This window comes from Notothenia rossii, assembly GCF_949606895.1.
Source record: "Notothenia rossii genome assembly, chromosome: 5".
Lineage (NCBI taxonomy): Eukaryota > Metazoa > Chordata > Actinopteri > Perciformes > Nototheniidae > Notothenia > Notothenia rossii.
Genome location: NC_136903.1, coordinates 48,473,699 through 48,491,471, shown reverse-complemented (window position 1 = coordinate 48,491,471; position 17,773 = coordinate 48,473,699). Strand labels below are relative to the sequence as shown.

The following is a 17,773-nucleotide window of genomic DNA, read 5'->3' as shown; positions in this document are numbered from 1 at the left end:
AAGATGAGTAACGGATTTTTCCGAGGGTGCGCGACGATGCAGAAATCAGCGTTCAGGCTAGGCTACAGCAGGTCAATAGAGTTGTTCTTGTAAATGTTTTTGCTCATATTCTGATTGTAATTGTCTCATTTAAAACGATGGCATTGTTCATATTTGCCTGTTTAGGCACAATGGTCGCGGTGTTTTTAGCGGCCTCTGCTGTGCTGCCAGTGCAGGAAAAAATAAATCATTCATGTTCGTGTTGACATGAAAAGTGACCACACGGTCGGTGTCTCTGTTCATCTTTTTTTTTCTCCATGCCCTTAAAAGCTCTGTATGAATCATAAAAAAAATGAATGAATTGTGGTGATTGACATTATTCACCCACGGATCTATGGGTTGGGGTAGTGTTCTGCACGGACATTAGAACGGCGGAAACAGGAAGTCCGGCTCGCTCTAATGTCCGTGCAGAACACTACCCTACTACCTACTACCCTACTACTACAGAACATTTGCTGCTCAGTACCCAAACATAAATATTAAATATGTCTCATCTCATCATTAAAACATGAAAAATAAAATGACGGGTAATAATGGATTATGACGGACATTTTACGATCCTGTCCGTCAAAATGACGGACAACGAAAAAGTCTAACGCAACCACTGCTCCACAGAGAGGTTCTGCTCAGGCCCGTGGGAAGTAGGGGTGCTGAGGGTGCTGCAGCACCCCCTGGTGGAGGACAGGGGATCTGCACTTCCACAATACAAAAAAACCGAATTTTCAGCCTTGATGTAACAACATTCATAATTAAGTAAAGATAACACCCTTTTCACCCCGGTTACATTTTCCATTTGCCCTGTACGATGGACGCTGTAAGTGATGAAAGTGGAGGATGTTGGCTTATCAGGCGCCCGCAGCCAAAGTGAGAGAGATAGAGAGAGGGGATACCGCGGTACCGGCGGGGATTGTTGTTAGCTTCTGCTGCGCTAACGGATATAAGAAGCTATTTCTACAATAATGTGGAGGGAGAATTCTGTCCTGTCAGACTGAGAGGCTCAGTGAGGTAAAGGACTCTGAGGGTTTAGATAGTTCACTTTAGTCTAAGTTATCTCAGTGGGTCTCAAACGTTTTGATCACAATTTATGTAAACAAATATTTCCAAGGCACACCTTTATAATTATTAGGATAAATAAAAACAGGTTTGAAATCATTCCAATGTCTACTATAGGACAGTAAACCAAAAATATCGTTTAAAACTGGAGAGATTTAAAAATATACATAAATAAATAAATGTTAACTTGTAAAATAAGATATGAGTGAACAACACAAATAAAATAAGTTACATGTATTTGTTATTGGCTATGGTAGGTTATTGGAAATGTTCAAATACCTACTTATTTGATTAATAAAATGCAAACCGATCTTTTTCCTATCGGTGTTTCGAGTTGTACCCCCTAGATCAGTCTCTAATTGGGCGCTCAAAGTGCACCAAATTGAAGCATTTTACTTTAAAATGCTAAACAAATCTTCCCGGGGGGGTACCCCCGGACCCCCTAGAGGATGTGAAGTCCACCCCCCCAATTAAAACATGTTATAATACTAAATAAATTTGAAGCCTTGTTATATAAGCTGTCCACCATGTCAATATATTTCTCTTTTTGTAGTGTATTGGTCTTTTGTAGAGGTTTTTCATTACCAGCTAAAATCTTGCCAATAGTCAATCAATCAATCAATGTTTATTTATATAGCCCAATATCACAAATGTTACATTTGTCTCAGTGGACTTCACAGTTTGTACAGAATATCAGTATGACAATACGACACCCTCTGTCCTTAGACCCTCACATCGTACAAGGAAAAACTTCCAGAGAAAACCCCACAGTTTAAAGGGAAAAATGGGAGAAACCTCAGGGAGAGCAACAGAGGAGGGATCCCTCTCCCAGGACGGACAGACGTGCAATAGATGCCGTGTGTAAATTGAAAAGATAATACATTTGCAACATAGTAGGGGGGCCCTCCTCAATAGGGCAGCACATTGGTCAGAACCAGCCCTGGTGTCATCCCCACAGCACCCCCGATTTGAAACATGTTCCCACGGCTATGGTTCTGCTGAAGATGGGGGTGGAGGAGGTGCTCACTCCCACGCAACTCTCCAAAAAGTGGGACAACCTCAAAAGAAAATATAAGGTGAGATATTGTATTTCTAGATGCATACAATGCAGCTATTTCTATTGTGTCTTCATCTGACTGATACATTCCTTGTTGTCCCCCAGGAGCTGAAAACCCCCCCTACAGGGACGGGGACAGATGCGGGGGAGGCCACGGTAGCCACATGGTCGTGGTTTTCCGTGATGCATGAGGCCATCGCGAGTCGGCCCTCCATGGAGCCTCCAGTCCTGATGGACTCGGCTGACGCGGCCCCCAGTGGAATTGGCTCTTCATCCAGTGGAGCTGGGGCCGCTCCTTGTGGCCAGGCAATGGAGGAAGAGGAGGATCCTGGGCAGCCTGGCACAAGTAGCAGCACCACTACACTGGATGAAGAGCCATCCACCTCTCTTAGTCCCCCGCCTGCTAAGAAGAACAGGGCAAGTAGGGGGGCCCTCCTCAATTTCCTGAAAGAGGAGGCCCAAAGAGAGCAGGAGCGTTTTCAGGCCACTCAGGCTAACAGCACAAAGCTGGTGGATTTATTTGAGCAATTTCTAACTAAATGATTTTCTTTTGAAGTGTTTGCAACGTTTTTATTGTACCATTTGCATACATTTTTCATTTATTTGTTACATTACATAGCTGTTGGCACAACACAATAAACAAATGAAGGCACACAGCTTTTCCTCACAGTGTGGTGCCCACGGCCTTCGTGTCCCCAAGTCCTACAAATAATCATGTTCTTGCAGTTCGACTGGTTGCACACGTGGAGCAGAGAGCAGCCCTGTCAGTCGGTCTCGCTGGCCATGTCCGCCTCGATCCCCCCTCACCTGACGTGGTGGAACCACACCAATGTCCCCAACATCCTCTGCAGGCTCAAGGATGTCCCCCACTGTGAGGCAGACGTTGTGCAGCACTGCACAGGCGATGATGACTGAGGGGAAAAATGTGTGGTGGACCTCCAGAGCCTTGAAGAACAGCGCTCCACACCTGTTTTTCATCATGCCAAAGGCCCGCTCTATGATGGAGCGAGCCCTGGCATGATGCTGGTTGAAGCGGCTCTGCACCCTCCCTTGCAGTGGTTCTCTATATGGGGTGATGATGGCCACAAGTACTTATATGCAGGGGTAGCCACCATCATCCAAAAGGAAGAATCCTAAAAAGAGAGAGAACATCTTTAGTATACTAACAGTCATTGATGGATTTTGATGTATTAACAAGAATCTTTGGTCTCACCTGAGGGAGGATACAGAGCCTCTTTGTAAATTGTGCTGTTCTTCAAGACTCTGGTGTCATGGACTGAGCCAGGATAGCCAACAAAGGTGTTGAGAAAGAAGCCCTTCCCATCACACACTGCCTGCAATTGTATGGATGGGAAGAGCTTCATGTTGAGGTAATCCTGGCCCTGTGGTCCTCGGGGGGTCTTTATGCGGACATGGCAGCCATCAATGGCCCCCACACACCTGGAAAATAGTGGGCTGTTGGCCAGCCTTGCAAATGCTTGGCCAACCTCCTCCAGTTCTCCAGGGGGGGGGGGGGGGGGGGGGGTGGCAGTTTGATGACCTCCTGGCGAAGAGCTGCTATCTTCTCTAATCCAGTGTGCACCAGTCTGCAGACGGTGGACTTGGGGACATCAAAGGCCCGGGACACCACACTGTATGACAAGCCGTGTGCCAACCAATAAATTGTCATTAAAATATTGACCTCGTGTGACCAGCCGTGTGCTCTTTGATGGCAGGATCCTCAGCAGGGCCTCCAGAGACTGGCGCCCCAGTCTGTAGTCCTGCATGAGGTCCTTCTGGCCATCAAAGAACACCGCAAGGACTGGCACATGAGGGTTTAAAATGGCTCGGATGGGATCGACATCCATCTGCAAAATAAAGATACCTGTTACCTTCAGCACCTAGCTTTTACTAAACTCCGACAATTAATTGATCTACATTAAATTGCTGTTGTTGGTGAAACCATTCATACTGCACCAGACTAGTGATGCTTACCTCTGTGGTGGCTGTCCATTTCCAGCCGCCTCCTTGGGGATGTTTTCCCTTTGCCTGTTGTGTGGGCGTGGTGGCTGTCACTCTGGCTCCCGGCTCACCTGCTGCAATCAGCTGTTCACCCTCACACCTGATTCTCATCAGCCATCTACAACGGCATATCAGCAGAGGCTCCACAACCTGTCGGCGCCAGATCGTTGTTAAACCACAGTGGTAAACCTCCAGGCTACTCAGCATTATCAGCTACCTTATTTCTGGATGTTCTGACGCTAACGTGTTTTCTTCCTGTGCTCCAGGATCATTCTCTGACCGCCGTGTTGTCGTCACCAGCCTCCACTTCCTCGCCACTCCTGCCGGATTATCCTTCCCGCACCTTTTGTTCACTAATAAACCCTTTTTGAACACTCTGCCGTGTCCTGCGTTTGGGTCCTCTCAGATATCGTAACAGAACGATCTGGCCAGCATGGACCCAGCGGACACAGGCCACCAGTCCAAGACTGCGGACGAACTCAGCCAAGCCCTGGCCAGTCAAGGCGCTCTCGTGGGGCATCACGCTGTGGTTCTCCGTGAGGTAGTGGAGACTCTCCGGAACCTCTCCGCTAACGTGCAAAGGATCGGCACGCAAGTAGAACTGCTCACCACACAGTATTCTCCTCCGCAGCCCACTGCACAGCCGGCAGCCCCTCCTCCCGCTCCTGCCGCACCTCTCTATCAGCTACGAGAGGCCGTCATTCCCACACCGGAGCGATACGCTGGAAATTTGGGGATTTGTAGAGCCTTTTTGTTCCAGTGTACGTTAGTTTTTGAGCAGCAGCCCAGTACTTATCATACAGATGGGGCTAGGGTAGCATACGTAATGAGTCTGTTGAAGGGGAGTGCTTTAGATTGGGCTACAGCTGTTAGGGAGAGCCAGCCAAACATTTGCTTATCATTTGATACTTTCATTTCCGAAATGAAGAAAGTTTTTGATCACCCGGTACGAGGGAGGGACGCTTCCAGGCGCCTTCTTTCTCTCCGGCAGGGCTCCCGTAGTGTAGCCGAATTTTCAGTTGAGTTTAGAACAGTTGCTGCAGACTCAGGCTGGAATAACGAGTCATTGCAGGATATTTTTCTTCAGGGGCTGAACGAAGCAATTAAAGACGAGCTAGCTGCGAGGGATGATCCAGTTAGCTTGGATAATTTAATTGCCACAGCTATCAAGATTGATAATCGCCTCAGAGAGAGACGTAGGGATAGGAATAGCCGTCACCCCAATCCCAGCTACTCCTCACCTGATCCCCAAATTGGGACTGCCACTGCCCCAATCTCCAGATCCTTCCCGATTCCTTACACGGCCTCACCCCCAGAAGACGAGCCCATGCAAGTGGGAAGGGCCCGCCTCTCACCATCTGAGCGTGCTAGAAGGATCCAGGCTGGGGAATGTGTTTATTGCAGCCAAACCAGCCATCTCGTTTCCTCCTGTCCTAATCTGCCAAAAGGTCAGGCTCGTCAGTAGGTGTGGGGATTCTGGCGAGCCCTTCCTCCTCTCTCAACCCCCGACCCAGAACGCAGCTAGAAGCCGTGCTTTGCTGCAACCAACAGTTCCTACCTCTGCTCGCTTTAGTGGACTCGGGGGCGGACGAGAATTTTTTGGACATTAATATTGCAGTTCAGGCAGGAATTCCCTCCGAAGTGTTAGATTCACCTCTTAATGCTAATGCTCTTAATGGTAAATTCCTGGCCCAAGTCACTCACCGCACCTTGCCAGTAAACCTCATTCTGTCTGGAAACCATCGTGAGGTTATTCAGTTTCACCTAATTTCCTCACCTCATGCCCCCATAGTGTTGGGCCATCCCTGGTTAAGAACACACAACCCCCAGATTAATTGGGTAACTGGCAAAATCCTTAGTTGGAGTTGTTTTTGTCTATCCTCATGCCTGCAGTCTGCCCTACCGCCTGCAGAGACCGCCACTCCACCACCCAAGATCGAGCCGCCTGACATGTCATCTGTCCCCACTGAATATCATGACCTGGGAGAAGTGTTCAGTAAACAGCGAGCTCTTTCTCTTCCCCCTCATCGACCCTACGACTGTCCCATTGACCTTCTTCCCGGGGCCCCTCTGCCTTCCTCCCGTCTGTTCAACCTGTCTCGCCCTGAGAGGAAATCCATGGAGAGTTACATCCATGACTCCCTGGCTGCCGGTGTCATCCGCCCATCCTCCTCCCCGGTCGGAGCTGGTTTTTTCTTCGTGTCCAAGAAGGACCGCTCACTGCGGCCCTGCATTGATTACAGGGGTCTTAATACCATCACTGTAAAAAACAGATATCCATTACCCCTCATCAACTCTGCCTTTGAACCCCTCCAGGAAGCCACAATTTTTTCCAAACTGGATCTCCGCAATGCCTACCACCTCGTCAGAATCCGAGAAGGGGACGAGTGGAAGACGGCCTTTAACACACCACTCGGTCACTTCGAGTATCTGGTAATGCCTTTTGGACTGATGAATGCCCCAGCAGTTTTCCAGTCGATGGTTAACGATGTGCTCCGTGACCTCCTCAACCGATCAGTTTTCGTCTACTTGGATGACATCCTTATATTCTCTCGTAACCAGGAGGAACACATTATCCATGTCAGGCAGGTGCTGCAGAGACTCCTGGAAAACAGACTCTTTGTGAAGGCGGAGAAATGCGCATTCCATGTCAACACAGTCTCATTCCTGGGCTACATCGTTGAGGGAGGAAAGATTAGGGCCGACCCTGAGAAGATCCAAGCAGTGGCAGGGTGGCCAAAACCAACCTCAGTGAAACAGCTTCAACAGTTTCTTGGTTTCGCCAATTTCTATCGGCGCTTCATCCGAGACTACAGCAGAGTGGCGGGCCCTTTAACCAGACTCACTTCCCCTACAACTGGCTTTTCCTGGACCCCAGAGTGCGATGCAGCCTTCTCGGAGCTAAAGAGACTCTTCACCACTGCCCCTGTGCTTATCCACCCTGATTCCTCTCGCCAGTTCGTTGTGAAGGTTGATGCCTCCAACACCGGGGTAGGCGCAGTTCTTTCCCAGCGCTCGGAAAGAGACCAAAGATTACACCCTTGTGCATTTTTCTCCCGCCGCCTCACTCCAGCTGAGAAAAACTATGACGTGGGTAACAGAGAGCTGCTGGCTGTCAAACTTGCCCTAGATGAGTGGAGACACTTGCTGGAGGGAGCTGAGCTCCCTTTTATTGTATGGACAGACCACAAAAACTTGGCTTACATCCAAACTGCCAAGCGCCTTAACTCCCGTCAGGCTCGATGGGCTCTGTATTTCGGTCGCTTCTCATTCACCCTTACCTACCGCCCAGGGTCACGGAACCTCAAGCCGGACGCTCTCTCTCGCCAGTTTGCTTCCGAAGAACCAGCTACCGGTCCAGACACCATCCTGCCTGCCTCCTGCGTGGTAGCGGCTGTTACTTGGGAGATTGAGTCACTTGTTAAGGAGGCTCAGCGGGCGCAGCCTAACCCAGGTAACTGCCCAGCTAATAATCTCTTTGTGCCTATCTCTGTCCGCTCCAAGGTCCTGCAGTGGGCACACACCTCCCGTCTCTCGTGTCATCCTGGTGTCCATCGCACACTGTTTATCCTCAGACAGCGGTTCTGGTGGCCTTCCATGGCTCAAGACACCAGGGTCTTTGTTGCTGCCTGTACAGTATGTGCCCACGCCAAGTCCTCCCACCAACCTCCCTCTGGTCTGCTTCGCCCGCTGCCAGTACCTAGTCGCCCTTGGTCGCATGTGGCCTTGGATTTTGTTACTGGACTTCCACTCTCACAAGGTAATACCATCATCCTAACTATTGTGGACAGATTTTCCAAGATGGTACACTTTGTTGCTCTCCCCAAGCTTCCCACAGCCCGAGAGACTGCAGATCTTCTGGTCAACCACGTTGTTCGACTACATGGAATCCCCACCGACATCGTTTCTGACCGGGGTCCCCAGTTCATTTCCCACGTTTGGAAAGTCTTCTGTCGGGCTCTGGGAGCATCGGTGAGCCTGTCGTCGGGTTATCATCCTCAAACAAACGGGCAAACGGAACGGGCCAACCAGGACCTGGGAGCGGCTCTCCGCTGTGTGGCTTTCAGGAACCCCTCTTCATGGTGCCCACATCTGCCATGGATCGAATATGCCCACAACTCCCTGTCAAATGCAACCACAGGTATTTCACCTTTTCATTGTGCCATGGGTTTTCAACCACCCCTGTTTCCAGCACAGGAAGAGGAAGTTGCTGTTCCTTCCATTCAGACCCACCTTCGACGCTGTCGTAAGGTGTGGAAGGACACCCGAGCCGCCCTGCTCCGTTCCGCTGCCCGCAACCGCCTCATCGCAGACCGTCACAGGACCCCGGCCCCCAACTACTTACCAGGTCAGAGTGTTTGGCTTTCCTCCAAAGACCTCCCACTCAAGACAGAGTCTAAAAAACTCACGCCACGTTATGTCGGCCCCTTCAGCATCGACTCTGTTGTTAACCCATCTGCAGTCAAGCTCAAGCTTCCCCCACACATGAAGGTTCACCCTACTTTTCATGTTTCTCTGCTAAAACCTGTTGCCAGCAGCCCCTTGTCTCCTCCAGTGACTCTTCCCCCACCCCCCCGCATCATCGATGGTCACCCAACCTACACCGTCAGGCGATTGTTGGACGTTCGTCGCCGTGGAAGGGGATTCCAATATCTCGTGGATTGGGAGGGCTATGGCCTGGAGGAGAGGTCTTGGGTTCCCCGGCAAAACATCGACGACGCGTCCCTGGTACGGGACTTCCACCGGGATAACCCTGGTAGACCTGGTAGACCAGGTAGGCCGCCTGGAGGCGTCCCTTAAGGGGGGGGTACTGTGGTGGCTGTCCATTTCCAGCCGCCTCCTTGGGGATGTTTTCCCTTTGCCTGTTGTGTGGGCGTGGTGGCTGTCACTCTGGCTCCCGGCTCACCTGCTGCAATCAGCTGTTCACCCTCACACCTGATTCTCATCAGCCATCTACAACGGCATATCAGCAGAGGCTCCACAACCTGTCGGCGCCAGATCGTTGTTAAACCACAGTGGTAAACCTCCAGGCTACTCAGCATTATCAGCTACCTTATTTCTGGATGTTCTGACGCTAACGTGTTTTCTTCCTGTGCTCCAGGATCATTCTCTGACCGCCGTGTTGTCGTCACCAGCCTCCACTTCCTCGCCACTCCTGCCGGATTATCCTTCCCGCACCTTTTGTTCACTAATAAACCCTTTTTGAACACTCTGCCGTGTCCTGCGTTTGGGTCCTCTCAGATATCGTAACAACCTCCATGAAACAAATAGCCTGTTGTTGTAGTCTTGCCCGACGACGCCTGGCCTGCTCCTGATCTTGTAGGAGCGCATGATGGACAAAAATAAAACGTGCAATGGCATCATGTGACATCTTGTGTTTGGTAAGGTTGAACCTCTTTCTATCCAAAATGTATATAGGCCTGGTACCTTCTTCCTAAATGACCTTCATGGGTTTCAGCTGGTAGTTTGTCACTGACCTGACTAGCTTTTAATTCGTCTGGCAAACCGCAGTCATTAAAATAGGAATTAGCTACATATCCACACAAACAAAGTGTGCAATCCAATGAATGTTAATCTAACTGGGTTTTGATAGATAACATATCTCTTTTTCTTCTCTGAATTATTTTATTTATTTTGTGCCCTCTAATCAATATTAATCAAACTCGTTCGTTCAAACTCGTTCGCTCGTTCGTTTATACTTTTTAAGAATGGCGTTTATTTTTTTTGAGAATTAGTTCTTATTTTATTTTTATTTATTTGTGTCTACAACAGATGATACAAATGTTTGTGTCAGTAAATGTGTACTAACAGAGGCGGGGGTGTGTGTGGAAATAACGGGGACAGAGCTGGCTGCTGTCAAACGATCAGCTGTGCAGCGTCATCACAAAAGGACGTCGCTTCACGTGACGCTCCGGAGGAAAGGACGTCCCATTGCTCTTAAAACTAATTTCCCTGCTTCTCGTGGTTTCCTTGCATCTCTCCATGCTTCCCTGGTGGGAGGGACTAGTCGCAGGGAAACGACGCAAGTGAGGGAAGCAAGAATCCATTTAATCGAAGTGAGAAGGGCCCAGGGAGAATGAAAAAACATGGATAAAAATCAGAGAAAACGAAAAGAAAAAGGTGGGGCCGAGAAGGCAAGAGAAAAAAAGGTGAAGTCACTCGCAGGTGAAGCATATAAATGTCGCAAATTGACAGACCTTTTTGGCAGCAGCGCTGCTACAAGCTCTATCATCAGCAGCTTAGAACAAGTGCAAGATGATGAAGACAATGATGAGGGCGCAAGTTCAGATATAGAGCCAGCCTCCTGCGTTCATGATGAGGAACAGAGTTGAGCTGGAAGAACCAGCTCAACTGGCACATACAAGTGCAGGGCAAGAGCAAGAGGTGGATGAGAATTATCCCTTGAACTCAGTGGCGTTTTCTACTGGAGGCCAAGGGAAGCCAGGCTTCCCCTGTTTTTTTGGATTGTAGTTATAATTTTAATAAATAAATAAAAACACTTCGTTTAGTTTCGGTAATTATTCTGCCGGTGTCGGTACCATACAGGACTGTCTCAGAAAATTAGAATATTGTGATAAAGTTCTTTATTTTCTGTAATGCAATTAAAAAAACAAAAATGTCATACATTCTGGATTCATTACAAATCAACTGAAATATTGCAAGCCTTTTATTATTTTAATATTGCTGATTATGGCATACAGCTTAAGAAAACTCAAATATCCTATCTCTAAATATTAGAATATCATGAAAAAGTATACTAGTAGGGTGTTCAACGAATCACTTGAATCGTCTAATTAACTCGAAACACCTGCGAGGGTTTCCTGAGCCTTGAAAAACACTCAGCTTGGTTCAGTAAACTAAATCACAAGTATGGGGAAGACTGCTGATCTGACTGCTGTCCAGAGGACCGTCATTGACACCCTCCATCAGGAGGGTAAGACACAAAAAGAAATTTCTCAAAGAGCAAGCTGTTCACAGAGTGCAGTTTCAAAGCACATCCACAAAAAGTCTGTTGGAAGGGGGAAATGTGGCAGGAAACGCTGCACAACCAAGAGAGATGACCGCAGCCTTAACAGCATTGTGAAGAAGAGTCGCTTCCAGAATTTGGGGGAGCTTCAAAGACAGTGGACTGAAGCTGGAGTCCAGGTATCAAAAGTCACTGTTCACAGACGTGTCCGGGAAATGGGCTACAATAGCCGTATTCCCATGGTCAAGCCACTTCTGAACTCAAGACAACGGAAGAGGCGTCTGACTTGGGCTAAGGAAAAGAAGCACTGGACAGTTGCACAGTGGTCCAAAGTCCTCTTTTCAGACGAAAGCAAGTTTTGTATTTCATTTGGAAGTCAAGGCGCCAGAGTCTGGAGAAAGGCTGGAGAGGAGCAAAATCCAAGTTGCTTGAAATCCAGTGTGAAGTTCCCACAGTCAGCGATGGTTTGGGGAGCCATGTCAGCTGCTGGTGTTGGTCCACTGTGTTTCATCAAGCCCAGAGTAAATGCAGCTGTGTACCAAGAGATTTTAGAGCACTACATGCTTCCGTCTGCTGAAAAGCTCTATGGAGATGAGGAATTCATTTTCCAGCATGATCTGGCACCTGCCCACAGTGCCAAAACCACCAGTAACTGGTGTACTGACCATGGCATTACTGTCCTCGATTGGCCTGCAAATTCCCCTGACCTGAACCCCATAGAGAATATGTGGGGTATTGTGAAGAAGAAGCTGAAAGACACCAGACCCAACAATGCTAATGAGCTAAAGGCCGCTATTGAAGCATCCTGGGCATCCATAACACCTCAGCAATGCCACAGGCTGATTGCCTCCATGCCACGCCGCATTGATGCAGTAATCCGTGCAAAAGGATTCCCAACCAAGTACTGAGTGCATTAATGGACATATTCAAATGTTTGATTGTGTTTTGCTGTTATAAATCTTTTTTTTTTACTTGGTCTGAGGAACTATTCTAATTTTTTGAGATAGGATTTTTGAGTTTTCTTAAGCTGTATGCCATAATCAGCAATATTAAAATAATAAAAGGCTTGCAATATTTCAGTTGATTTGTAATGAATCCAGAATGTATGACATTTTTGTTTTTTTAATTGCATTACAGAAAATAAAGAACTTTATCACAATATTCTAATTTTCTGAGACAGTCCTGTATGTGTTCGGGGGCCGTCTCTTACCAATGACGTCACGCATTGTACGCATTGTGATTCGCTGTACGGTAATTTACCCAGGGGTGCTCGGGGGCAAATCACATCTACAGATCATGACGAACCGAATTGAATTATTCCTATGCTCCTAGCGTGTGAAAATGTTTGTGAAAAACATGTTAAAAAAACATGAAAACGGAGCAATGGCTGTACGCCATTGGCTGTACGGCAACTCAAGAGGACCATCATACACGGTCAAATTCCGAACATTTAAACATAGCCTACACTTCATTCTTTACTTTGTCCGTTATTATATGTAGAAGATGAACTACCTCTCTGAAAGGTCCCAATGTGTTAATTTTGATGGGCTGTCTGCTGAGTGGTTAAACATCACTAAAGATTTTCTGACTTCTGACTGCTTTGGATATATAATTACACCACAATAAGGTTTTACTATCACAGTGCACTGAGATTTGTGACAAACTGTAAAGCACTTACACATCACTGTACACTGTAAACCAAGGCGGTTTTGCCATCACTTACTGTACTGAGGCTCAGTCACTGGTACATTTTCATTTACAAAGCCATGTTGGATAAAGTACCATCTTATATCTGCTCCCTGATCTCTCGGCAAATTGAAAGTACTTATTGCCTGAGATCTCATGCTGTGGTTTTATTAAATGTGCCAAGTGCTAGGACTGTCTTAGGGAAGAAAGCTTTTAGATGTGCAGCTCCACTAACTTGGAACAGTCTGCAAAAAGAATGTAAAATTACCAAGCTGGTACCACTACATGTTTTTAAAGCTCGGTTGGATGCTCCACAGTCAGATGCTGTTGGTACCTGTACATGTGGATAGATATGTAAATTGTAATCCCTGTATTTTTTGCTGTATGATGTCCTTTTGTTGTTCTGTTGTTTAAGTTTTTATGTCTTCATGTGGAACCTACTGCTGCAGGTCTCCCTTGAAAAATAGATCATTGATCTCAATGGGATTTTACCTGGATAAATAAAGGTTTTGAATTGAATGTCGAGCATTAACTGCAAGTCACTCAAATGCATAAACTGGAGAATAATTATGTTACAAGTGTTACAGAAAACATATCCAAGTGTAACAAACATCCAGTGTTAACCTTACTGTTTTTTTACTAACAGTAACCAACTAATAATTTTCATGAAGTGCATATTTATTCCAAACTCACAATATATATATATATATATATATATTATATATATATATATGTAATAAAACATAATGCACAATGGTACACAGTATCCAAACTCTTTAGGCACTGGTCAGAGGCATTCATGTAAAGCAGATCACCAGAATCCAATACTGGTAAAAACGTTGCAGAGATCAAATGTTTCCTTGTCTGAAAGGAGAAACCTAATTTTAAAACAACATTTTCAGTGTGTGACTTGAAAGATAAGTTCTGATCAATAATAAAACCTAGATATGTGTATGTAGTGACCCTTTCAATGTCAATGTCAGTCCCTTGAACAGTACAAATGTTGGGGAGAAAAGAAGTTAACTTTTTGCGATTTGAGAATATCATGAGTTTGGAGTTGTCTGCATTTAATACTAACTTGAGTTGAGATAAATGGGATGGAATAACATCAAAGGCAGACTGGAGGAAATCAAGACTTGCTCTATAGAAGAGGATGAACAATAAATAACAGTATCATCTGCATAGAAATAGAAAGCAGCATTTGAAAGATTATTAGAGATTATTTACATACAGTATATGGTGAAATTATTGGTCCTAATATGGAACCTTGGCGCACACCCTTTCAAATCAAATCAATCAAATCAAGTTTTATTTATATAGCACATTTATAAACGATTTTTGGTCGAGCCAAAGTGCTGTACAAATAATAAAAATACCCGACAGTAAAGACATTTTACAGCTAATACAGCAGCAGTTTGTTCAGAATATCAGTATGAGAAGAAAACGACACCCTTTGTCCTTAGACCCTCACATCGTACAAGGAAAAACTTCAAGAGAAAACCCACAGTTTAAAGGGAAAAATGGGAGAAACCTCGGGGAGAGCAACAGAAGAGGGATCCCTCTCCCAGGACGGACAGACGTGCAATAGATGCCGTGTGTAAATCGAAGAGATAATACATTTGCAACATAGGTAGACCGTATGTTAGGAAATGCATGCTTCTATAATAATAGGATGAATCCACGAAGATGTCAACAATCCTATGGGAGCCTTCAGGGAGGCAGCACGATGAGACCCAGGCAGGACCGCAGAGACAGGTTCAGCCACGACCCGAAGTCCACGACTTAATCCAAAACTCAGGATAGAGGATCCAGGATGCGGGACCACAGCAAGAGGATCAGCCTCGACTCAAGATCACATCAAGACACAAAAGAAGAAAAATTTGGCTGGGTTAATCGGAACATGAGAATACACAGATTCAGACAGACAGAAGGAAGAACAAGCACTCCCTTTGGAGTGATTTTTTTAAAATATTGAAGTTAAATGCATCAATCTGGTGCACTTTGAGAGCAAAATGAAGAGATATATGGATACCTCTCAACATCCATATGAAACAACTCTAAACAGATTTACTTTGTCTTTATGGATTCGATTGTGGACTTGATTGTGATTGCTGCACATTATCCCTTACTTAATAAATACTTTTTTTGATAATCTATTATATAGAAAAGTATATCATATTGATATATAATATATAATTTATTGATAATATATAATATAATCAAATATAACAATCAAAACGAAATAAGTAGTATTAAGTATTAGGGCTAAGAAAATATTGTACATGTGAAATAGTTGTATGTGTTGATTTAAATTGACATGCATACGCTAAGAAAAATAGTCCGTTGTTACTGTTTGAACTAACGTACCGACGTCACTGAACATATTACATACCTACCATATTACGTTATATTCTTCTTACCTTCGATTTCTCTTGTTCTTCTCCTCATTCGTCTTTGTTTTTCTTCAAGTTTTATTGTATTTCTTCAAGTTTTTATCTTGTTGGTCGAATGCACTTAAGCGTCAGCTAAATACAATGTAATGTAATGATCAAAAAACTCCTCTATACTAGTCTAAACAGCGTGGGTAAATTACCGTACAGCCAATCACAATGCGTGACGTCATTACGTCGTGACGTCGTGACGTCACTGGTAAGAGACGGACCCCGAACACATATGGTACCCCGAACACATCTGGTACCGACACCGGCCCATCTCTCCCCCATTCTCATTGAGTATTTTACAAAGAGTGAAACAGTGCCCCTCTAGATGTTATGGTGAAACAGTAGATTGCACTCTCTGTTGCGAGAGGAGGCCAGCCGAAATTGGCTTCCCTTTGTGAAGAAAAAGGAGGGATTGACCAATCAGATGAGGCTCACGTCATGCCCCTGCCAACCTGTGATTGGTCAGGGTCATGCCAAGACCAATACAGAGGCGGCTGGCTTCCCTTGCCTCACAATCCAATCAAATCGCATCAACTTCAGTTCGTACTGTAACTGTCATCACCGCCGTTAGAAAGTAGCAAGCAACTGAAGCAAGTGCAATTATGGAGGGTGGAGATTTGAAGTATTTCATCAAACATAATTGTACTAAACTTCCGCTACAGCAGCAACTAAAAATGAAATCTGATGACAGGCCAATGCCCAAACTGGAGCTGTGTACAGAGAGGGAAAAACGAGCGAATCGCACGTAAAACTTTAAATAATAAGCAGCGGATTTCTAACATTTGACATTTCATGTGGCCGGACTGGGTCAGTTTCCAGGGCTGAATTTTAGTCCCAGTCCGCCCCTGCACTGAGCCGAGCTTGAATGACACAAGCACACGTTTATTTCCATGCAACTCTCTGATTGGTCTGGTGTCATGCCTCTGTGTTGCATTCACTGAACACGGGAAATTACAATCCTGCCGTCTTCTCTTGTGTCATGATGAGTTTCACGTAAAGCACGGTTAATGTATTATATTATTGACGGAGAATTGTCCGGAGCTACAGAAAAAACATTCGGGGCTAATGCCCCGGATGCCCAGGCCAGGCGACGCCACTGGTGGGGATGGCAGCTAAGTACCCCTATGGTAATTATTTTTTTGCCACACACATTAAATAGGAAAATACTCTGAGCATGCGCAGTGTAGTTTTTACAGTCACCATTCAGTGAGAGGGAGGGGCATGATCGCGTCTTGTCCCACATGGCTCTAAACAGCTCAATAGGCACACACTGTAGACACTAATTAGAAGAACACAGACTAAAACAGCAATGTACAGACGAATCAGATGATTACACATTATGATAATTTTTTTGTAATCATTATTTGTAATACTTTCTGCTGACACTAATTGACCAGTCATCACTGGATACCGCAGGTTCTTCCTTCCTGCAGTGGTCAGACCAGTGTCGTAACTATCGCCGGTGCAGCCGGTGCAACGCACCGGGGCCCAGAGCCGGCCAGGGGCCCATGCTAAAAAATATATATATTTTGTTGTGGTTGTCATACATCGTTAGATAGATAGATAGATAGATAGATAGATAGATAGATAGATAGATAGATACTTAATTCATCCCAAATTCTGAAATGTGTGGAAACAAGTATAAACATAGTTACATTAAATACAAATGAAAGCAATAGACAGGAATATATGCATACAGTAGAAAGGACACAATGAATATTATAACATTTAAGGTAGCCTTACTATGAAGGCTGACCTAAATACGGTGCTTTTCTACAGATTACTTTACCACTGCACTGGTAAGGTAAAACTAGACCGATTAATAAGATGTGAAGTGCTTTGTAACTTTGAACCGCTTGAATGAATACACAAAAAACAATGAAGAAAGAGTTATCTCTGGGGCTGCTTCGCTGCCAGCTGTATAGCTCCCAATGACCTGAAAGTGGCGTAGCCTGTAGCCTACTTCAACATCAATGCATACAAATGTGCTCGATATATGCTGTATTGAACAAATAAACACAAACTAACTGTATCACTATAACATGATGATGATGGTGATAAAGAATGCATCAAACGCAGTGGTTCTCAACTGGTCGGGCCTCGGGACCCACTTTTTCCTTAGTCAATAGATTGCGACCCAAAATGTTGAACCACTCAAATCTATTCAACAAAAAAATCCTGCAGTAATATATACGCTTTGCAGCATACAATATTAATTAAAGTGAAGTACAGTGCATATAATAATAATAATAATAATAATAATAATAATGCATTACATTTTTTATTAGAGCGCTTTTACAGGTGCTCAAAGCGCTTTACAAATACAGATTACACACATTAGACATGTAAGAGTCATTACTGTGGACATTACCCACAGGAGCAAACGCGGGTAAAGTGTCTTGCCCAACGACACAACGGCCTGACGCAGTGGCGTCGAGGCGGGATTTGAACTGGAGTTCACCAACGCCCCTTGATCTGATATCCCTTATATCCCTTCACAGAACAAAATAATGCTTTTAAATAAGGTTT

The 17,773-nt window shown here is 45.4% G+C and overlaps 1 protein-coding gene across 1 annotated transcript; it reads left to right on the top strand.

Annotated features, from left to right (window-relative positions):
- Window positions 1-488: 488 nt before the first annotated feature.
- LOC307038825 (uncharacterized protein) lies at window positions 489-2,692 on the top strand (the record flags this gene model as incomplete). The annotated part of the gene is made up of 2 exons (XM_079680503.1): window positions 489-2,168; window positions 2,255-2,692. The coding sequence occupies exons 1-2, from the start codon at window positions 2,082-2,084 to the stop codon at window positions 2,690-2,692; spliced, it is 525 nt and encodes a 174-aa protein (XP_079536629.1). The 5' UTR covers window positions 489-2,081.
- Window positions 2,693-17,773: the final 15,081 nt, after the last annotated feature.